Source organism: Camarhynchus parvulus, chromosome Z, assembly GCF_901933205.1.
Source record: "Camarhynchus parvulus chromosome Z, STF_HiC, whole genome shotgun sequence".
In the NCBI taxonomy this organism is placed as follows: Eukaryota; Metazoa; Chordata; class Aves; order Passeriformes; family Thraupidae; genus Camarhynchus; species Camarhynchus parvulus.
This window is the reverse complement of record NC_044601.1, coordinates 32,063,968-32,088,399: the sequence shown is the minus strand read 5'-3', so window position 1 is coordinate 32,088,399 and position 24,432 is coordinate 32,063,968. Positions and strand designations below refer to the sequence as shown.

General features: G+C 36.9%; 1 protein-coding gene across 1 annotated transcript in view; it reads right to left on the bottom strand.

Moving 5' to 3' along the window:
• Positions 1–731: 731 nt before the first annotated feature.
• The window catches only part of CHSY3 (chondroitin sulfate synthase 3), a 138,663-nt gene continuing 114,962 nt past the window's right edge, over positions 732–24,432 (bottom strand). Inside the window, exon 3 of the mRNA XM_030968567.1 lies at positions 732–3,433. Within this exon, the coding sequence (XP_030824427.1) occupies positions 1,868–3,433 (1,566 nt within the window). The 3' untranslated portion in view covers positions 732–1,867. The remainder of the gene's footprint in view (positions 3,434–24,432) is intronic.

Below are 24,432 nucleotides of genomic sequence, written 5' to 3'. Positions count from 1 at the left end.
GCAAGAGCCTCCAGGAAAATAACAAGCCAGGAGTTCTGCCTGAGAAGGGTTGGTTCAAACATGAATTACAGTCTCTGTTCTCACCTACAACAATTACTACCTTCTCCAGGGCAAGGAAATGGCCTTTCGTAGAGCACATTATGGCAAATCTTTTAATTCTGAATTTACTCAGTCCTTGTCAAGGTTGCCTTTTTCTTTGTATGGTAAGTCCAGAACAGAGAACCACAGATAACAGACATTAACTGACCTACATACCCTCTTCAAACCTTAGGAAATAATCTGGATTCCTCCCACAAACAGATGTGCCAGTGAATTCCAACCACTTAGCTGTTTTGGGGGTTTTTTTGGTTGGCTTTTTTTTTAAGGAAACACAGAAGCAGTCAGTTACAGCTAAAAAACTCACCACTTTTTCTTGCCCAGCTCAGTTTGAAATATAGTTTGAAATCAAGGGTACTGAGGTTATTGATGTACCCACTGTAATAACTTAAGTTTAGCTGAATTCTGGTGGTTTCCTGAATGTCTCTAAGCTCTTACCACAGTATAACATGAAATGCTCCAAGCATCTGGCAAAAAAACCCAATGATTGTAACAAATCACTGCCTGAACTGAAAAGTGGAACACACTTTGAAATTACTCTCTCTATATATCTATATATATAGGGATATACACACACGCACACACACACACATATATATCCCTATATAAACATTTTTTTAAAATACAGAAATTAATTTTATTATTTCTCCTGTTGGTATTAAATACTTTACTTCATGAATCAACAATATGGCAACTTCAGGTGGTTTGGAGAAATAAATCTGAAAACAGTCTTATAACCTCCACTAATATAAATATATTGGCAAGGAACTTTGACCAGCAATAGTAAATTTTGAAACTTAAATAACTATTCTACAGTTACTTTAATTTTAACAACAAGTTGCTACTGAGGACCAATATTCATGAAAAATGTAAAACAAAAACTAGAGCTTTAACTTTTAACACTGAAGTGCAGCCTTATGAAAGGAATGTAAAATTAAGTATGTATTAGAGACTCATTCTAAAAAGAGAAAGAACAACTTATCCTATGTGTTTCAAAGTAAGAACACTATATGCTTGCACTTTATCATAAATGACCATGTTGAGTCATAGTTTCCTCTTGCCTGCAAATGAAGGATGTTGGCTCAAATAATCTTCAAAGTGTAGATGAGCATTTGATTAAATACTGTTTGTTGTGAAAATAAAGTTCATTTACACTTTGACTGAATAACAATGAGGAGTTTGTTTTAATAATAAGACATTTAAGGACCTTGGTAGCCAGTACCAGTTGTATTTGCAAGTAGCTCCTCAGCTTTACTCTTTTTTAAAAAATAAACGTACAGTTATAGTTATTCATTTACTTTAAAAATTCTAAAGATGAAGAAAAGTAGCATTTATACATATAAGTCCTCATATAAATTATAAAACTCAAGTTTATCTTAGAGAGTTCCATCCCCAGAAGAAGCATAAAGCACTTTTGTGGTACCTTCACCAGTAAATATTTGTATCACATCAAATCAGAGAAATGCAACAAAGATGATACTGAATCCAAAAACTGAAAGACAACATTCTCCTAATACAGTCTCTTGTGATGAATATGCTCCATGGGCTTGTGTGATTTCCATGGCAAGACTGAATTTCAAATAAAGGAAATATGAAGGAATTCACCTCACCAGTTCAGTAGGTATAAGAAACGTCAGTGAACAGCAGAGTCAGCCCGTTTGAGGTCAACAGTCTTTGGAAGACTACAAGGAGGGAGTTTTAAACTACAACAGCAAAATCAAATAACAGCAATGAGGTAAACTCCCCTAAAAAGGCCAAATAGGCTGAGTTGTCAGGAGAGAGTCCAATTGTACCTGACACCCAAATGTTTCTGTAGCCAGAGTCCAGCGAGCTGCATGGTAGAGGCAAATGTACTTGCTTTGGACCCTAAGCACATTTTATACTGTTTCGGATCTAAGTTGGGGTCACACTGAACAGGATGAAAAATATGGACAACTCCTACTTCCTGACTTCTGAAAGCCTTCAAGCCAGACGTTATCACTTTAGTAAAGAGATCTACATCCTCAAGTCCCCAGCCTTGAATCGAGGTATCAAATCCACCAGCAGTAAGTAGGTCACTTTTGTAAATACAGGTAATTCCAAATCCATACTCCCTCCAAAATCCAGTTCTTTTTGTGAAAACAAAACTACTGTCAGCTGGAGGGTTGCCTCCATATATTACTTTTGGATCGTATTGGCTGAAGATGATAGGGTAGTAAACCTGTTCTCCCTGAATAGTGTTATCTCTGCATCGCTGGAGGAAGTCTGATGTGAATACTAGATCAACATCACAGAACAGCAGCAAAGTGTCATTGTCAAAATGAGATGAGGCCATCTCAAGAGCCAGACCTCTAGAAAACTTTCCTGACATTGGAATCAGGGTCATGTCTGCCTTGGGATACTTAATGCTGTACTCTTTCATTAGCTCTATGTGTTTGCTAGAGTCTGGGCCCGAATCAGAACTGAAGAGAATTACTGCCAACTTTACATTCTGCTTGGGAATCAGACAAGTCTTCTCAAAATTAACCATAAATCTTGAGAAAGTATCAAATCTCCCCGTGATAGGGACAAGAATATGTATTTTCTTGTCACTCTGTCCCCCAGCGTCTTTGGTGCCTTGGAATGACGACGAAAAAATCTTTAAAGAATTTGAAAGGAAAGAGAAAGATTGAGTGTCACTGTTGGTGTCCTCCAGCAATCTTTTTACATCCAGCTCCTCTGCCTCTTTGAAGAAAGGTTTGCTAAACAATTGCTGAAGGTAAGCATGGCGTCTCACTGGAACTGTAACTTTCCTTCCTTTATGCCTTTTGTACAAAAGCAGTAAATCCAGGATGTACTCTACTCCATGCAGAGGGTCTACCCTGCGGTAGCCATACTGTATTTCCTTGAAATCAATGAGTCTTCCTCTAGATCTGGAGTTCTCATTTATCATTTCCATGACCTGCATCACAGTATCATCCAGTGCAGTCCGCAGGACGCTGCTCAGGCTCTGCCGGGGTGGCTGGTTCTCCACCATTGAGTAAAGAAACTTTCCTGTCAGGAACTCCCACTCGATGACTTCATCCCTTTCACGTGGCTGGAAGTTATTGAAAGACGGCACCACTCCCAGTTGCTGATCTTCCTTATTTATTTCAGTGTTACTGAGCTTGCTCATCAGGACACTTTCTCGATGGAGCTGGATGGTCCGATGACGCAGTTCGGAAATTTTGCGACTCAGTATGTAATTGTGCAGCCTATATTGGTAGGCAGGTCTTTTGTTTGGATGAAGTGTTATGGCTGTGTGGATCTTGCTGTTGTGAAGATCTTGAATGTAACCCTTGCGGTTGTGTTCATAGTTTTCGTGGAACAATTGCTGCATCTACAAAGAGAGAGAAAGGGGGGTGTAGGGGGAAAGAGACATTAAGTTGAATGTCTTCTACCCAGAAAAAGTACTCGCATTGGTACTAGTATCATTACCTATTCTTATAGATCATGGTTATTTTTAGGCATAGAATTTTAAAGCATCCAGTAGAAAATAGTTACATTGTTTTGGTCTGAGTTTCAGTAGTGTCCACAGTAAACAAATATTGTCCTCTGTCTAAAGAAAAGGTCAGTTATATTGGGTTTATCTTCATTTTGTCCAGCTGCAGAACTAAGGGAAATGCATAGGCATAGGTCTGTGGGTAATATTTCTGAGTTCATAGGTGCTATGCATGAATCACTGACTTCACTTCCATCTAAACGCCAGTTAGCACATATCCTTAATGGAAGGTTAGCAACATTCACAATTTTTTAAAGAGCCCCCTGTATTTGTGTCTATGGAGCAAAAAGCTGACTGTACTGATATACACAAATAGGTAGCACTGCTTAACATTAAAAAACTGAATGGCCTTAACAAAAAAATTTTTTTCATGTTGACAGAGAATTCAATAATTGAAATAAAATAATTTGAATACACATTTTGTAAGGTACACATATAATAGAGTATGTCAATTAAGCAATTGATTGTGATAGTGATTTCCAATTTATTTCTGTAGCAAGAAAAGACATTCTACTTCAGTCAAATTAGTAATTGTGATAGAGTGAAGAGACATGTTTTGTGGCTGACAAGTCTAGTATCCAAAATATCTGGCCTTTATACTTTCTGCGCTGACTAAACAAATCATGAATCTTGAATCAGTTTCCTCCCTAGAAGACAGCTCATTATTAATGTGATGAGTATTTATTCTTAAATGGGAAATCATATGGAGTAGTAAAATACTGATATCATAAATATATTTAAAACCTGCTGCTCTTTGCTAACACCTACTAACTCCAGAGAATTATTTCCCATGACTGGCAGACAAAGGAGAGAAGGCTCGGGTTTTTTTTTATCTGCAAACAGATTGGTCTGTAATTAATACATAAGGAAAATGTGCTAATTAGATAGAAAATGTTGTTCAAGAATGTGTTTTAAACTTGAGCTGTAATCAGATTCTGACATGGGTATTGCAGTTGGTCTTTTAAACACTGAAGAAATCAGGAGAGGTAAGTCCTGATTGCACAGTAAATCTGACTCAAATAATTTAGCTCATTTTACTTCAATTCCTTCAAGAACAGAAGTTTTGACACTGGAAGTAATATCAAGAATAGGGCAATAAATGTAAAATAACTCCTAACTAACTCCTAATAACTCCTAAGATAAGAATCACGAAAGCTATGTAAAATTCATCAGCATGTACAAGACATAAACATTGTCACATTTAGAAAAACAGAACTTTAATATAGAACTTCTGGACTGCCCCTCCCAGACCTCAAATGCCTCTGCTTGAGCAAACATGGCTGCTACAATCACTCAGATTAAAATTTTTGAAGTTAGTCATACAACATGTAGAAAAGCAACAGACACATTCTGATAAATACCTTAAGCTATGTTAAATTTGCCTCCAATAAAACAGGTACCTGTGTTATATTGGAGTGAAAATTAATGTGAAAAAAACATACAATGTTACAACATTATTCATATACCCCTTATTCACAGAACCTACCAAAAGCTCTCAGAGAACATTTGTTCTGTCTTGAAATATGTGTGGTTTGCTTGTTACATGAGATGAGATGAACCAGGGACATGAGAGTTTGGCTGATTTTCTTGTAATCACATAGAACAGGAACCAATATCATCAGGCCTGTTAGTGTTTTAACTAGCAGTGCTGAAAAAACTGAAATATGGCTTTCTTGAGAATTAGAGATGGTCACAGGCAGGACAGATGGATTAGAGATTGAAAGGGAAAACAGTTTAAGAAAGAGCTGGGTGATGGAATTTGCTCTTTGGAAAAACTATTTTCTCTTCTCGCTCTACAATTTACATTTTGAATAAAGAAAAAAGAACCACTGATCTGGCTATATTTCCAGCTCTCCAGTTATAAGTTACACTTCCTTCCTGGTCTGTTTTACTTAAAATTGTATGCTGTGAGCTCTGCAAGGTGACTATGCTTTTGCATTGTCCACTTTTCCTGCAAAAAGCTGAAGGCATGATTTTTACATCTAGAATTTCACAGTAAAGTCCCCTTGAAGGAAAATTAAGAAAATGTGTGATGTTGAAAACAAAAGGAAGAAGAGCAGGTGGTTTGCGTGACTTTCTTTTCTAAGTTGTCTAATGAAGAATGCTATTTGAGTATAAATGAAACAACCATTAACTTTACCCATTTACAACCATTAACATTTAAAGTATGTGATTTTTCATAGTTAAGTACATGAAAGTTTTATGTAAAGTAGTAAAATGGATTTTATACAAAAGATTTCCAACAGATGACATACTGCTGCAAAGATAAATGCTGTCCTCCAATTGTGCAAATTCTTCAGTAACCCTTGACTTATTACAAAATCAGCTTTACAGAAGATTCATTAGCATCGCTTATTTAACAGAAACAAATTTATGTTGACATAAATACTGCATTTTTGCACATTCCAATTTCAGATGCCTGGGTTTATTTGATATGCTCCACTGAAACCACGGATAGAAGATATACTCCATTATAATAACGATTTTGGTTTTGATAATCAACAACAAATTTAAAGTAGCAATGAAAAAAATTCAATCAGTAATGCAGTACTATCACACATATGTAAAACTGTACTAATCCATTTTCCATTTTATGTTACTGAAAACTCTTAAGAGATTTCGATTTGGAGAAAACAGAACAAACATGACACTGAAAGCATCAACACTTCCTGAAGATAGCCTGCTTTAATCTTGGTGCAGAAATTTGTTCTTAATGTTGCAAGAAAAAAATGTCTTATTACAATTCAACTTATTAACATCTAAATGAAAGCAATTCAATTTGATCCTAACTTTGCTTTGAAATTTCTAGGCAAGATGGTCAAGCCCAGAAGGCAAAGGGAAGGATGATTAAATTTCCTGCAAAATGTATTTGTGTGAGAGTCTGAATTGAAAAATGTAGTTATAAATTATCACGCAAAGGAGGTGGGTTTAGGAAGTGGCAAGATTTATTGACTATAAATTAAAATTATTCAGCATGGTAAGAGTAAACCTTCCTGCAAAAGTTTTCATTATTTTGAATAGCAAGGTAATAAAATGCCAGATTAAAATCTGCATAGATAAATGCAAAGTACATGAGAGGAACACAATCCTAACTTTGCCTGAAGAATGTAAAACTGTGTAAGTTGTTAGGACCCTGTCCTAACAGTACCAGTCCACACAGTATGCAATTCTGTGTAGGTGTCACACAGAGGTTCAGCAGTGATGAAAGGAAAAGCAACTAGCATGAGGACAAGTCTAGAGTGAATCAGAAGCTTCATTACATGGTTGTGTCCATAGCACACCAGCATCTTGAAGACTGTGGCCAGGCACCTTGTCAGTATTGTCCCATCCGAAACTGGTAACACAGAATTATAGAATGTTAAGGGTTGGTAGGGACCTTAAATATCATCTAGTTCCAACACCTCTGCCATGGGCAGAGATACCTCCCACTAAACCAGGTTGCTCAAAGTATTATCCAACCCGGCTTTTAAGAGTGTCTAGGTTGGGGTATCCACAACCTCCTTTGGACAACCTGCTTGTGTCTCCCCACCCTCACAGGAAAGAGTTTCTTCCTAACTTGTAGCCTAAGTTTTTCCTCTTTCAGTTTGTACCTATTACTCTTTGTTCTTTCAATACAATCCCTGAAGAGTTGCTCTCTGGCTTACCTGTAGGCCACCAGATAGTAGAAGGCTGCTGCGAGCTCTCCATACAACTTTCTCTTCTGTAGAGTGAGCAGCCCCAACTTTCTCAGCCTTTGTACCTCTTATCAACTTCATGTCCTCCTCTGCACTTGCTCCAACAGTCCCACATCCTTCCTGTGTTGGGGGCACCAGAACTGGCACTCCAGGTGGGGTCTCACCAGAGCAGAGCAGAGGGGCAGAATCCTCTCCCTCACTCTGCTGCCCACACTGCTTTGGACACAGCCCAGGATCCCACTGGCTTTCTGGGCTGGGACTGCTGATGGCCAGGTCATGTTGAGTTTGTCATCAACCATCATATAAGTGCAAAGGTACCAACCAAGGCTACCCAATAATTACACATCTGGATGATTAAATAAACAGATAACTTGGGCAAAAGAGAGAAATCCAAAGAGGGCCAGCTCTGAGATCAGTGGAGTCAGAGTAAAGGAGCACCATAAGAAAATATTGATAGGAATGGTACCACCTCTTCTCACATAAAGAACTATGACAGTTACAAGGATGCATTCAAGAGTCAAGACTCATTGCTATCCAGAACTCCTGTAGCTCCAGCTGAAGATTATCACAATATTTCCTTATTGTCCTGTACCCCGCCTCAGTTCTTCTACCAATTACCCCAGAGAGAGAATATTTTGCCAAATGAACATTTACTTTGACATGATACAACCAATTTACATTCGCTGAAAGCAGTGAATGGGAGAATTTGTCTTCAATTCAGTATAATACCTGGAGGTGCAACATTTTATCTTCTCACATTGCATGACTTTGTGACTTTTCTGAATAGTTTGCTGTCTTCTGAATGGTTCTTACAGCACAACTAATGCAAGAGTTGGCATGGACTTCTGCTTGCCTTTTTCCATGCCAGCTGAAACTAAAAGTTGGCAAGAAATACTAAAGATCTAATCATGCTCTAAGGAACCCTGAACTGCAAGCAGGAATTAAAAAATTATAAGAAAGAAATCAGAGTAAAGGCAATGTTTTATTATTGTGGCAGAAAAATACAATAGCTAACACACAAGCACAAAGTAATTTGCATTGCAAGCTCTGAAATCATTGTAATCACTGTGATTTACTGATGTAATAAAAAAGGAAGGTTCTTACTGCATATGCACAAAAGCCCAAACCTACCAACTTTATTATTGCAAGACTATCACATATTAAAAGAGTGAATGCAAATGGTGCTTTTTAAATTAACACTTTTTTTGGAGCATTAATAACATTTAACAGAGAAGACATAAAAATCTCCCATTTACTCAAGGGCTAAACTGTTGACCATTTTATCTAAACTGGACTTTTAATAAATGTAGAAATAAGATGAACAGGAATTACTCCTGGTCTTTCTTCCCTCAGCTCTTTAAAGTTTAGCTCTGCTAAAGATGAAGATTTTATTCACTGCTGCCAGTGAATTCAAGGGACATTTCATCTGTATGAAGTACATATGTAAATCTATTGTGTTTGAGATGATACTGTTTTGCTGAACAGGAGGTTGAGTGCTTAAAAAAAATTCAGATTACTATAGGTATATTAGGATGGCCTCAATAATATGTACTATAATAAAATGCAACACTAAGTTACAGTTAATCTAAGTTTCTGGACAAGAAGACAGATATGAGCAGGTCAATTTTGATGCTCTGAGAAATACTGTGAGCCTGGAGAAAATAAGGATTAAGACTGGAATTATGAAATGCATATGAACTAGATAACAGAGAATCAATAACAAGCTATGTACAAGTGGGGAATTATCAGTTTGGAGGGAAGTTATTACAGAAACTTCTATGGAACAATATGGTTCCTAGTAACGCTGGCACAAAATCTTAGACACTGCTCATGACACACAGTCAAGGACATTATGACTAAATGAGAAGAGAATACAACCCATAAGAGCCAGAGAACTTGGAAATTAAGAAGTTGTGGAAATTAAGTCATTATAATAAAACAACACATATAATGCCATACCCATGGTTGTAAGAGGTTTGTGACTAAGTATCTTAGGAAAACTGACTTTTTAAACTGGAAATAATTGGCATACAAAGAAAACATGAGAATATCGTCAGACAATAAGGTGACATGAAGACATTATTAAAATTCAGTGTGAATCCTCTACAGAAAAGGGACACAAAACTTAGTTTTGCATCAGTCAGAATATTTCGGAAAGATGCAACAAACAATTTCATACAATTCTAGGCCTGCATTTTTATCAAATGCATGGGAAAAACCAATGCAAAAGAAACTTGTCAGGACTTTTCTGATTTAGCTTGTAAAAAGACAATTAAACAGCACTGGTATACAAGGATAGCTACATGCATGGAAGGAAAAAGAAAAATGTCTTAAATTACCCTGGGCATTATCTAAATGAAACAGTTGTGGAAAAGGCTGCATTTTAGTAGTCAGCAGATTTAAGGAAGGTAGGCTGACAGTCTTCCAGCCTCCTCAGGTTTGGACTGCCTGGTGTCACTAACCCCCTTCTTTGGAACAAACCAGCCTTTATAAGAGAAACACCAGGGTAATGTGGAAGGGATGACAGGTTAAGAAGCTGGTAATAACAGTTCCAGTTACAATGAACAACAGCGCCCTACTCACTGCCAATCTTTCCACTAGGATGTGAAATTGAAATGGTTGACTCAGCAGTTTTGATGATCCCAAAGATCCGACTCATTTCCTGTTCTGGATGATAAAGGATGATAAAGGAGCACAGAAAAGGTATAGCTAATTTTCCTATCATAGCTTAAGCTTCATGTAACTCAGTGATGTTCAGACTTCTGGTTGCTCCTACATACTTGGTCACTGAGAGAGCTCAGCAGCGAAAAGCAGGTTCTATTACCAGGGAGTTACACAGTAAGACACCAACAAATGCACTGGGACCAGCTACATGTTTACACCATGAGTCTTAGGAGCTGAACTGCAGGGGTATTAGTCTAATGCCTCAATGGCATTAAACTTGCAGTCCAGCAGGTAGAGCCATCTGCAGTTTTGCCATTGTTTCCCTCATTACAGAAGGTGGTTTACCACAGTAGCGTTGCCATCCAGGTGACCATCCTCAGCATGTACATACTTTTGAACATCCTGGCAGTGCACGTGTGCTTCCTTAGGTAACATCTTGATGCTAAAAACTTTTCCAAATGCTAAAATTGTTCTCTGGCATCCACACGTCAAGTAAAGAAGCAATCCACCCTCCTTGAAGCCAAGTCTCCCACAACATCAGGGCCATATTCCTAACTGGATCTTGCCAAGGTTCTTACCCTGCCACAAAGGGTGCTTCACCTCCCTTACAACCAAATACCCCTGCCTGGATGTCTCATACAGTATGAAACAGACAAAGAATTTATTATTAAGCGGTATTTCACAAATTTAAAGAACATTAATCAATAATTAATTCTTTCTTCATTTGTATCAAGCTACTAAAATACCCCACTGTTAAAATACCACATATTATTGTCTACTAGTTAGCTATAACCTGCATCAAGTACACTCTGTACCCTAGCTTTTTATGTACATGCTTTATTATTTACAGAATTCATACTATATTTTAAAAACATTGTAAAATTTGACCACAGAAGTAATACATAATCTTTTATACCAACATATCTTCAGTGCAAGACCCTAAACCATCCTGAAGGCTCATACACAGCAACACACCAGAGTATTTACCAATATTTCTTCCTACAAAACACACACTTTTTAAATATCGAGTTGAGAAAAATGCTTAATCATTAACTTTAAGGAGAAAAAGAAGGAAGTTATTTTGCCAACCTCTTACCCTTAAGCATAGTCCTGAAGGTAGTTTACAATAATTATTAAACCATAAGACTAAAAAACAAATTTTTGTGTTAGCAAAATAAGAATTATTACAGTCTTAGTGTACCTATGGAATTATTTATTAAACTAAGTGAAAGTTACAATTAACTCTATTACATAACACATGTATGGAAAGTGTGTAAGTACTTTTATTTCATAGTCTGTCCCTTTGTCACTATGTGACACATTTGGCCATATAGAGGCAGAAATATTAAATCTGTCAAATATTAGCCTTCAATGTACATAACAGAAAAACAGGAAAAAGTCTTTAAGGTTATATATTTAGACAGAAATATCAAGTTCTAACCTCTGTGTTAAGGAAAAAAAGATGAAAAAGTTATTTGATGACTAATCATAATTTCTGAATTGTTTCTACGTGTTGTGACCTAAAGTATTTATATTTGTTTGATGATAAACTTTTCTAAAGCATGGACTCATGCATTTGTGTATCTGACCAAAGATCTGAATACTGTAATTATTCTCTGAAGTGCATGAATGCCACAAATGCTGATTCCACATATACAAATTCTATAGAAACTGGAAATTTTGCTTTTTTTGGGTACTTTCGGGTAGGATCACAACTGAACTAGCAACACACCCTACTTTACAAGATTACCCCAGAAGGAATTTTTACTGAGAAACTTCCCTTTTGTTACACCAACAAAGATCATTTACCTTATCCCCAAAGCCTTCCCTCCTACAAAAAAACCCCACACTTCTAAAGAAAACATCCAAATACTGACAGCTAGTGTGGAGAACACTTTTTAGCTGGATATACTCAGCACTCTTCACAGCATTACAGAAGAGAGTAGTTTGGTTTATGATAGTATGAAGACGCCTGGGAGTATTTCATTCACACTTGGCTAGAGCCATTCCTCAAAAAAAAACCCCAGTGGTAATGTATCCTTTATGGTTTTCACTTGTTGAGACCAATCTCCTTGTACATATTTGAGAATCTTTGTCCATCCAGACCCATTCACACTAACCAAGCAAAGTTGAAGCCACAGAACTAACACCCTGTAATGGCCTGAGGCTGTGCTGCCTGCTTCAGGCGATGACTTCACTCTTATCATACCAGCTGAGACCAGTTCAGATGCCCAGCACACCATCTGCACTCCTGTCACATCGCCTGACATGGGGAAGTAACCTGCTCCATTCAGAAACCTGCCGTGTTCAATGCAGGAAACCTCTTCTGCTGAATGAAGAGCTGGGGAGATTTTCTTCTGCAGTGCAATATAACAAAATCAATGTTTCTAGAGCCTTTATGCTTCAAGTACTCTGAATGTGTAATCTTGAAACACCGGGAGAGGACAATTTCATAGAGCAAGAGAAAGCAGCCCTCTGCATGCCCCTGCCCCAGTAACAACACTAGCTATAAAAAGTATGAGGCTCCTGTCTCATGAAAAAGTCCTTATACTGCAGTGGTATTTTACAAGTTATAATTCTTCCTGCTGGGAGATGAGCATTCTGTATACTACAGCAGTTTGACACAAAGGGTTCCCTGGTATTTATGACCTCCCTTAGAAAAATCAATCTTCCTGAAGAATCTGCATTCCTCTGCCTTACTAAACCTGTCACCAACTACAGAAAATGTACATATTACTTTGCTCATCAGGAGCTTAGAAGGATTTCTAAACAGAGTCCTAAGCATCCTTACTTTTGAAGTAACTCACCAATTCAAATGTTGAAGAAAAATTCAAGAAAAAGCCATTTTAAATTCTAGTTGTTCTCAAAAAAAAAGCTATTAAAAAAATCAAGCTTCAGGGCTACAAATACTGAGATCTAAGTGCTAAGTTATACTCCAGTCTTTCTCTTCTTTCACAAGTTGGTCACATTTCTCTCTAAATGAAAAATTCTAAGCGAAAACAATAATTTGAGTTTACTATTCCCAGTATATTTATCATTATAGTCTACAGAAAGGAAATGCTGTGACCTACTATCCATCAGTGAAGTCAATTATTGGGACACAAAAAGTTTTTCCTATTGTTTTAGGAGTCTTTAATAGTACTGTTATTTGAGACTAAAATTTGAGGCTAAAATGAAACTAATAAATATTCTTCTCAAGCTGTTTTTATTGCTTTTTACCCTCAGCTTTACCTAAGTTTCCATAAAATCCATTTTGATACAAGACAGCAAAACCAAACAGCGTTATTCTTCCAAAAGTCCACAGTTATCTGGAAACATAACTTCACTTTTGGTAAATACTAAAACAAGAAATAGAATCATCTTTAAGTAGAGGATTTATCTATGCAAGCCGTTTGCCAAAAATGTTCTCCCTTTAAGTTTGTGTCTCAATTATTTACAAAGAGCTACTTAATATAAACTACTTTTGCACAGTGATAGGCATTCTATCACATCTGTCTGTCACCCTCTAACACTTCTATTTGCAAAAACATGAGGTTTTGGAGCTTATTAAATAATGTTAATCCAGTGCAACCTGATGGAACTTTGATTTCCAGTCTTGAAACAGATCCTGCTTGAAGACCAAGGGACTGGGCCAGATGATCTCTGTGACCTGTTAAACTTATATTACTTCACAGCCTTACTCCATATTACTTAGTAAACTTATATTACAAAACATAAATCAGGAGAAACAGAGTGGTAGCAATGCCTACTGTACAACCAATATTAGAGAATCTGCACCTGACTTTCTCCAAAAGTTTTTCACAAAAATATAAACTTTGGGAGACTGGAAACACTGACAATTCAGCATAATTTTTAATTTGTATAATACGATTTATATTATTTATATTATACAGCATGTGTGCAGAGGCAAACACATAGCATGATTCAAAATTATTCTGAGTAACTCAGCCTTAGAGATGCGACATTCTCTGTTCACTTATCCTTTTTTTACCATTATTTTACAGTTAAGTTTTTCACTTACCTCTTTTCTTGAGAGTGTCTTACTCTTCTGCAGATTTGTGGAAAGTACACAGTACAGTAAAAAAATAATAACTCTCCTGTGTTTATTTGATACCCTTTCATTTATTCACATATCTTTTTTTTTTTTCTCCACATGTTCTATATATGCCGAAAATTACGCACTGGGAGTCCTACAAGATGAGTACAACATACCTGAAGGTGAAACACATGGTCCCAATGACTGTATTTTACACATCCAGTTAAACAAAATTATACCAATGGCAGTTTCTTTAGCTGAACTTTCATGCAATTAAAAAAGCTGACTGATTTGTTAGTATCACACAGTTAATGCCATAAAAAGTGCAGTATATCATCCTGTGGAGAATACAGTATCTCCTTTTAGCTAACAAGTTTGGATGCACACCTATCAGACAAATGAAAAACAAGAATAGTCAACGCTTATTTCTTGGGCAAAGTAGAACTGTTAAAGTACTGCCTGAGGAAAAACATCAGCTTGCTAACATTGTCTGAAAAGCCCATGAAGGTGGAGAATAGAAGTTAGTAATAAAGTAAGAAAATTCAAAAAGTCAAAATAGAAAGCATGACAAGAGGGAACAGATGGGATGCCAACCTATCCTGGGGAGCGGTGAGGATCAATTAAATCACACAAACATGCAGAAGTTGGAAAGGTCAGATAAACTGGAAGGAACTTCTTGATCAGGACATATATCTTGCCACATACAGAAGAATGCAGTGCATCAGCAGATCTCTTCTTTGATACCAAAATACCTTTGAACAATAAAGACAACAAGGCAGGGTACCGCTGCATATAGGCTTTGCTTTGTCAGAAACCATATTTATGCAGGCAAGTGAATGCTGATGGCTCTTACCACCACTACAACATAAGTCTTACTAACACCCACCTCTTCCCACTGGGAAATTAGGCCATATCAGGAATGCTCCCGTAGCCAGAATAGGGGGATTTAACTTCAGGGGACCATAATAAAAAAGCACTAGGTTAATGAAAAACGCCAATTTTCTAAAACTAAACAGAAGATCAAAGCCCAAAAGTGGCCAAGCACCCTTAGCCAGAGAAGCAGCGATCCCAGACAGAAATACCAGAGGACTGAAATTTGCCACCCCCTGTAGACTGGAACCAAAGAGGAAGGAGTTTGGTGAGTTTCTCAGTACAGAGTTTGTTCAGATCTCTCATCTGAACAGATCTGCAGAGCAGAAACAGCAGAATGTTGCACTTGCCTTCACTGTGACTTGTCAGATAGTTCTAGAGATATTTTCTCCCCAGTATAGGCAGATCTGAAAGGAAGTCTTTTCATGTCTGAAATAATTGTAACTTCTAACAGTAACTTCTGACAATAAATCATATTACTAATTAAAATTACCTCAAGCACTGAAATGAGAAAAACTGTTTAAAATGCCTAGAAGTGAAGAAAAAAATGAGACTGGTTGGGAAAAAAATCCTGTAACTCCCTATATATTTCAACATAACATATAATTATGCATGTAAAATTTTATTTCTTTTGAGGCACAAGCATGCAGCTTATTTTCTCCACTACTGTTTACCAGCTACAATTTTCCCTTTTCTTTTAATCTCAAGAAGTTATCATTCCACGGCAAATGCACTTCAGAAAACTGCTGGGTCTACCCTTTAAAGAAGCTTTTGAATCCTTTAATTATTCAAAGAAAAATTCAATAAATGCTTGTTTAGCCAATTGACTACAGATTTATATTCCAGGACTATCAGATAATGCTGAAATAATGCATAAAAATGGCATCCATAACTTCCATTAAGTAATACCATGAATTCTGTTAAAGTACTTATCAATCCAACAAATTAACTGTCTGCATACATTACACATTTTGTTTACATTAATGCGTAAACATCTACAGCAAAAACAGTGTAGGAAAACACCTGGCCTCGGATGACTTTGTTTATTCATAATTAGCAATATTTCAATATTAGTTTATGTATTTTCCTTAGTCCATTTCCCTTACTTAGATAGATTTTTCCACACAAAATAAAGAACAAATAAGCATTATCAAGAGATATACATAACAGGAAAACATAGCAGCTTAGCACAGGAGTGATACTTGATTGTACATTCCTCCAGAGAATAGGAATTCAATCTGCAGCATCCATTTTAAATTACATTCATCCAGGCAACATCAGATAAAAACTCAGTGCCACCTTCTAGCAGTGCTGGTCTTAGGATGAAACCAGGAATGTGATCACCCTCATGGTAAAAATTGCTTTCTTATATCCAGTCTAAATTGATTATCCTTCAGTTTTTAAGCCATTCCCTCTTCCACTCCATGGAAAAACTACCTCTCTAGCTTTTTTATAGGCTTCCTTCAGGTACTGGGAAGCTGCTCCAAAGTCTCCCCACAGCCTTTTCTTCTTCAGGCTGAACAACCCTAACCTTCTCAGTCTCATTAGGAGATATGCTCCATCACTCCGGATCATCTTAATGGCTCTCCTCTGGACTTGATCCAAAAGGTCCATGCTGTCTTTTTGGGAACCCCAGAGCTGGATGCAGGGTTCCAGGTGGGCTCTCACCAGAGCAGAGCAGAGGGGCAGAATGCCCTCCCTCCCCTGCTGCCCACGCTGCTTTGGATGCAGCCCAGGACACGTTTGGCTCTCTGGGCTGGGAGTGGTCATGCCCAGCCTCTCACCCACCAGCAGCCCCAACCTGACTGATTGTCCTTCTCCCCAGGGCTGCTCTCCATCTGTTCATTCCCCACCCTGGGTTGGTACCGGGGTTTGCCCCAGTTCAGTTGCAGGACTACAACTGGGTTGCAGGCAATTTTAACTTGGTCTTTTTAAAAATCATGAGATTCCCATGAAGCCGTCTTGAGCTTGTCCAAGTCCCTCTGGGTGGAATCCAATCTTTGGATGTGTCACTCACACCACTCAGCTTGGTGTCATCTGCAGATTTGCTGAGGGTTCACTTGATCCTGATGTCAGTGTCATTGATGAAGACATTAAATAGCACAGACCTCAATACAAATACCTGAGGGACACTGCTTGCCACTGATGTCCCTCCATCAGGACCCTGAGCTGTTGACCACCACTCTCTGGATTTCACCACTCAACCAGTTCCTCACCCATTGATCTGTCTACCCATCTAACCCATCTCTCACCAGTTTAGAGACGGCATCTGACTGCCATGACTTTTCAAAAATCGTGGAGAGTAGCTTTGCAGCTGTATCAGCCAATTCCCTCTATGTTCCCCTCTTTGCTCACTCATACAGTGGTGAGGCTTTGTATTCCACAGCTGTTGCCTGCCTGGGTGGAGGGTCTATCCCTCCCAGCCAGACGTAGATGACTGAGTTGAGTACTGGAAGCAAAGCCTCCAGTGGGTTTTTTTAGCACTAGGAATATTAACTTTATGGAAGAAACATACAGTCATGCAGTAACAATAAAAAATGAACAATTTATAAATAATAATTAATGTAAATCAGACATATATATGTTTTACTAGGACAAGGAATAGAAGGCAGATGGAAAATGGAAAAATGCAAAATGTGTGCAAAAAAGTACTTAAGGGAGATCAAAATTTTTGAATTTTAAAATTATCAAAGCTCATAACTTAGCATGAAGCTAAAAGAATTAAACATACAGATAATAAGAACATCCAAGATGATATTATAAGGAATAAGAGCATTGAGAATCCTCACTGATTCAGGGTAAAAGCAATTTGGTAGCTCATAATAGCCCATTGGAAGGTTCCAGCACAAAGATCAAGCCTACAGAATGCAATGTTTGTAACATCTCCAAGGGAAATGTATTTAGTAAAAAAATGTATTGCATCACATTAACATTCTTAACACAGGATTTTCAACATCTTTGGACAACAAAACAATAAACATAGACTGATGAAAAATGAACTATTCTCTTCTTTGGTAAATGTATCTTGAGAACACTTAAATGCATTGCCAAATCACATTTTAAGCTCTCATATTAAGTAAGAAAGCAGAAATGCCAATAGATCTACCTAATATGGACCAAGGCTCTCTAATCTATCCCCACTAATTAAATACTCCATCATTCTTACAGGAAGGTTAACCATAAAATTTGTGACAACTTCAAAATTTGGGAATGACTGCAACCTGGTGGCTCATAGACCTAAAAAGAGTTTCTCAGAAGTCACCACTGGGGAACCAATGACTGAACTAGAGGATCCAAGATCTGAGTTCTTCCAAAGAAAGAAAAGGCAAAATCAGTACAGTAAGATTTCCTGTAATACTTCATCATCCCCTTGACATAAAAGCTTTTCATCAGTCTGCACACTGGCCAGATTTCTGCATGATAGGCCAGATTTAATCTGGTTTTTTATTTATTTTTTCTTACACTTGTACTACATTGAGTCATTACGGAGCTGAGACACTGAACAGCATGACCTCCTTGTCAACCAAGTCTTCACTTCCTGCCATGTCAGTAAAAGAATATTAAAACAAGGATGTTCAAATTAGGATTTCATTTCTTATGGTGTAATCAAGGAGATAAGTATGGCTTCCTTCCAGCTGATTGTATTACCATTAAAGTTTATGATAAATTATGAATGCCCTTGAGCTAAACATCAAATTAAAATAACATAAGCATGGCAGGATGTCTATTACAATGTTTTCCTTAGAAGAAATCCTAGTTATCTCACTGTTATACTTTTCCACAGGCATAGTTGTGCTTTCTGACTGGATGGTATGAAAATATAACGTTAATTAATATGACTGTGTACTTATCACTGAGAATTGATCTTACATTAAAATAAAAAAAATCCAAGTCTACTGAGTTATATGCTCCATGGTGACAGGAGATCTAAGACTGAACAGTGATTCTTCACCCTCCCATTATCATAAAATATCCTTAACAAGATCCTCCATTGTTGCACTTCTGAATTGGAGAGTGTGGTTGACCAGTTAAGTCTTTTAGATAGACAGTGATAATTTGAAACCCATTTTATACTGCCTCATGTCTTGTCATGGCTGAAAATATTAATGGTTTTAATGGAGATTTGAAGGCTTATGTTACGAAAAAAGTGGCATTACCCTCATATTTAAGTCATAGATTTGAAACTAATTTTTTTCCAGGCAGTAAAAGACCTGCACATCTACTGATTGTTTCTTCAGTAATAATGATATTCTTACAAGTCACTGAAGTATCTTGGTCATTTAACTCATTAAGGAATTCATAATTTATATGCATTATGTCTCCTTTTACATAATGTAAAATATTTTCACACAGTAGTCTGTCACAGAACAATCAAATACATAGAAAGCAGTTCTATCTTTACTATAGATTTTCAAATCAAACAAAGCAAAAAGAAAAACTCCAAAAGATAATAAATAGGGAGGTACAATGGACTACAGAAAATAGATGGGATTTATATATTTGGAGAATTCTCAGTGAAAACAATTCAGAAAAAATATTAAAGACCTCAGATTTTACCAATCCAAATGACCTAAATAATTCAGAAATTATTTCTTTTGTTTTTATTAAATTGTAGATTGGCTTGAGTTTCGCTTTGAATGGAGTACATGAGACATAAGAGAACAGGCACAAAAGAGTAAAAATTGAAACAAAGGGCAATAATTCATTTTACTCTTCTCTTGTCCCTTACTGCAAAAGGTAATAATACCCTGAAGGAATGAGAACAGAACTATACATAGCTGAAGCTATTTCTGTAGGATAACATTACAATTTTTTTAATAGGATGAATATTAAGCAAATAACTACTCTGTCAAGGTGGCCAATAGTTCTATTGCTTAACAATGGTGACAACATATATTAAGAGAAACTCTTTCTTACACAATTTTCATTTATGATCAGGTTGAAATAACGTGGAAGAGAGAGCTGCTTGAAATCCACCCAATGTGTTTATTACATGTACCTGCTTGGATGTGTGCCTACAGAGAGCTGTTTCAACTGTTACAACTATACATACCAAATCCTCCAAAAAGTAAAATTAGGCAGTCATAGAATCATACAATGGCTTGGGTTGGAAGGGACCTTAAAGACCTTCTAGTTCTAAATTTCTGCCATGGGTAAGGACACCTGTCAATAGACTAGGTCGCTCAAAGGCTCATCCAATGTGGCCCTGAACACTTCTAGGGATGATGCATGCACAGCTGCTCTGGACAACCTGTTCTAGGGCCTCACCAACCTCTGAGTGAAGAACTTCTGTCTAATATCAAATCTAAATCTCTCCTCTTTTTTAGTTTAAAACCCTTCCCCCTTATCATATCATTTATCTGTCCACATAATTATCTGCCCATATCATTATCTGCCCATTGTTCACCCCCCTTTTGTAAGTCCCCTTTATGTACTGGAAAGTGAAATGAGGTCTCCCTGGAGATTTCTCTTCCCCAGAATGAACAACCCCAACTCCTTCATCCTGTCGTCATGAAATAGGAACTCCAGTCATCTGATCAGTTTTGTGATCAGGACTGCTGAAGACTCCAGAGCTGGATGCAGAACACCCAATGAGACACACAATGAGAGAGTAGGGGGAGAATCACCTCCCTCAACCTGCTGCTGAGGTTGACAATGCCTGTTTAGAATACTGAACAAAATGGGGAAAGTTACAAAGAACTTTTCAGAGAGATGACAACAGAAATAAGTTCGTTTAAATATGTGGCAATGAAAGTAATTTTCCCTCATAGTGACTAAAGACATGTAGATTGAGGGAACGTAAGCAGTAGTTAAGTCACAAAGATATTCACACAAGTTTTAGGAAGATGGGTTGAAGTATCAAGTGCATCTGCCTCAAAACCAGGTAGCCTTTGCCTTCTGAGAGCTGTGTACTAAAATGTGCAAATGCCCACACTCATATATGAGGTTCATTATTCTTATCAAAAAGGAAGAAAGAATAATGTATTGGGACTTCCTCCTAGTAAGCCAAAATGCACTAAAGCTAGAAATTACAGATTTCATCATTAGTGTTCCTACCCCTGTTGTGAATCAGTTGTTTCCTGAGTTTCAGCAAATAATAAGAATCAGCTATCTTTTCTTTGCAAATTAAATTTGGTCTTTTTCTCTTTAGTGTCAGCTGGATTCTTTCATGTTTAAAGCATCTATCACTGGTGACATTCAGAAGGTGATGGTCAACGGCTCCATGTTGTGATGGAGATCAGTGACAAGTGGTGTCCCTCACTGGGAACAGTATTGTTTAATGTCTTCATCAATGGCACAGACATCAGGGATCAAGAGGACCCCTCTGCAAGTCTGCAAGTGACACCAAATTGAGTGGTGTAGTTGAGTTGATACACCTGATGGACAGGATGTCATCCAGAGGGACTAGGACCAGCTCAAGACTTGGGCCCCCAGAAACCTCATGAGGTTTAGCAAAGGTCAAATGCAAGTCTGCAAATTAAGATTCCAAAGTTAGGAAACACAGAGTCCTTTAGAAAAATACTACATTATTGTATTTTACAAGTATAAAATATAATTCGATTTTCATTCTCCATAAACAAGATGACCACCCATAGGATAACATCCCTTTGGAATAAATCAAATACTCTATCACATTTTCAATCCTGTCAACACTCCCTCTCACTTACTGAAGTTTTTCCTCAGATATTCTATATGATTTTGTGTAATGAAAGTGCCAAATAATTCTTTTGAGATTGTATTTAATTGGAAATTAATGTTAATTTTCATTAATTAATGAATTAACTAATTCATGTTAGTACCCCAGACTTGAAGGGGGCTTCTATGACCAAATTTTCTCACCTATATTGAGTAGGTTGAACAAAAGCATTATGTCTCTCTTCATAAACACTTTTTCTCTTATAAAAACACAAAAACATTGATGCAGTGAAAGAATTAAGCCTGACAATCCCCAGTTTCTAAGGGTAGGAAATTTCAATGCTTCTATTCTTTACTAAATTCTGCATGTAATCTTCTGTTCCTTGCCAAAAACCCAAAAATTAAAAGCAAGTACCCATTATTACACTCATCTTACAGAAAGAATTGCTCTTATCCAAATTTGCACTTTACAATAAAGTTAAGGATCAAAGGTATGGGACATGGCAACCTAGGGCTGGAAGAGTAGAAGTTCAAAGCACAGGGCCCCGAGCCTGAGTCAGACATAGTCAGGTAGGGCCATTTTGACTCTTGCTGCTACTATTAATTAAATTAAATACTAAATCCTCTGCATGTGCTTCATTTTTGAATCAATGAAGGCAAATTAGAAAAACCCCTTTCAGTTTGGTTTGAGTTGTGGATGAACAGAAAGGAGTGTAGGAATGAAAATTCCAACTGTGTGCTCCAGAAGGTGAATGCTCTAAACCCTGCATATCTTCTGTCCCTGCTCCTGCTGGTTCTTGTGATCACTCCTACTGTATTTTCTGCTTGAAGCCCTGGTCAATGCTCATCTGCCAGTTGCAGTGCCCACTTTGTCATCCTCTTCCTATCTGCAATCTCATGTGATTTTTCTTCTCCTCCCCAGTCCCTTCTATTTCACACCCTCAAGTCACTGCACTGAAGTAATTGAGTAAAGTTACCCCAAGGATAAATGTGAAGCAATTTGTTAGGAGACATTTCTGTTTCCAAATCAGCAATATGGTTCCCCTAATCTTGTTCCTCAAAGGACAATGATACTTTTTACAAAATTTAAACAAATCTTTTCATGGCATAGAAAATTTTAGATCTAATGATTCAAATCTAGCAGAAATATAAGCTAAGAAAATAAAGCCTTTTCATAGGAAGATTTATGCACCCATAATTAACAGGAACACAATTAGTGCAGGCTATACTACAATTGCATATGTCTGTGAAACAGCAGAGCAACCTTGGACTTCTTATACAGAATTAAGTTTTCTTTCAGCTCACTAAAGGAAAATACAAATAAATATCTGATCAGAAGTTTAAACATGACGACAAAGGCATTCTGTTTACCAATATTTCACAGCAATTTTGTCACTATAGACTCCTCAGAGTTTGTTACTAGTTTAGTAGCTGTTGTAGTACTAATGAAATTGTGTAAAGCTTTTTAAATATGTTACTTAACTTAAAAAAATTGCTTAAGTTTAAAATACAGAATTTTTTCATACCTTTTTCATCACTGTACTCATATATGCTCTTCCCTTTTTACCCAATTTTCTATTACCTTTAAACAGCAGTCATAAGATGTTTTTTACCCCATTAAGAGAAAAAATATTCCCTGATATCATCCAAAATTTGGATCAATCTAATGTTCATTTCACATCAGAGAGTTACATAGTTTAGATAGGAAAACACATAATTAATTTCTATTAGAAATTTCTAATTTCTCTATTAGAAAAGTAAGACAAGAAGACATTTTCCTGCAGATAACAGTTAACTTAAAAATTTTGTTGTCCTCAATTTTGGCCAGACATATTCTGAGAGGAACCTTCTTGGTACCAGCTGTATTCCTAAGTATCCAAAAATGCATTGGGTACTTCAGGCACTACAAGCACAAGATACAAAAGGTCATGGATTTTTCTTGCAATGTATTATCACAGATTTGAACTATGATGAAAATGTAGAAGAAAACCCCGTAATCTGACAATTGAGGAAAACAAAATGGAAAACAGCTTCTCTGGATTACGGACTTATTCTCTCTGGATAAATTTAAGTCCTGAAAGGCAAAAAAAATTCCAAGAGCACTGGTCAATATAGTGTTGCTGTGCAAATATATGCAAAATTCGTAAGGAAAAGAAGTGCAATAAAAAATTCTTTCACAAAATTGATTCCTACATTCTATTTTCTTCAGAAGGCATGCTTATGCAGATGATGACTGTTCCTATGACCTTCAGGCAGGATGTGACATGGAGACAGGGGCTTGCACTTGCATAGAACAGCAGCACCCCTGTAACAAACTTTCTCTGGAAGGAATCCAAGTTAGACTTGCAGGCTCAGCAGTGTTTGTATTGCATTTATAGCCTTCTACTCCTGTAAATGAAATCTTTGCTGATAAAAGCAAACCCATCATTACTTAGACTAGTAAAGTGCTTTGCACAGATGTTCAAGAGCTATGAAAAAAATTATGAGTCAAGCTGATTTTATACTTGGTTGTATTTTCTTTTAAAACAGATGGGTTTCTTTTTATGGCTTGTAAAGCCAATTTTTATATATATTTTAATTATCTCTATCCCATCTGTGCAGTTTAATTACTGATTTATTTCCCTTTTTAGTAAGATATCCATCCATACATATTTAATTCCTGTCTATACTGAGGAATGCAAGTACCTTTGTTTTCCTCATAAAACTGGTGATGCATCTTTTAAAGACAGCAGAGCTAGGACATGTCACAAATAAATGAACAAACTGAAGAGAGTGAGAACTGTAACTGCAATTCCCTCTACTAGCCTCTATATTTTATCAGCTAATTGTAAAACTCACTTTTTTTGATGACATAAAATAGTATATATACACATTACTATTTAGACAATAAATCAATATCTGATTCAACCTCACTTTGCATAAAACTTGCCAAGAAATGCATTACAATTGTCTTTGCA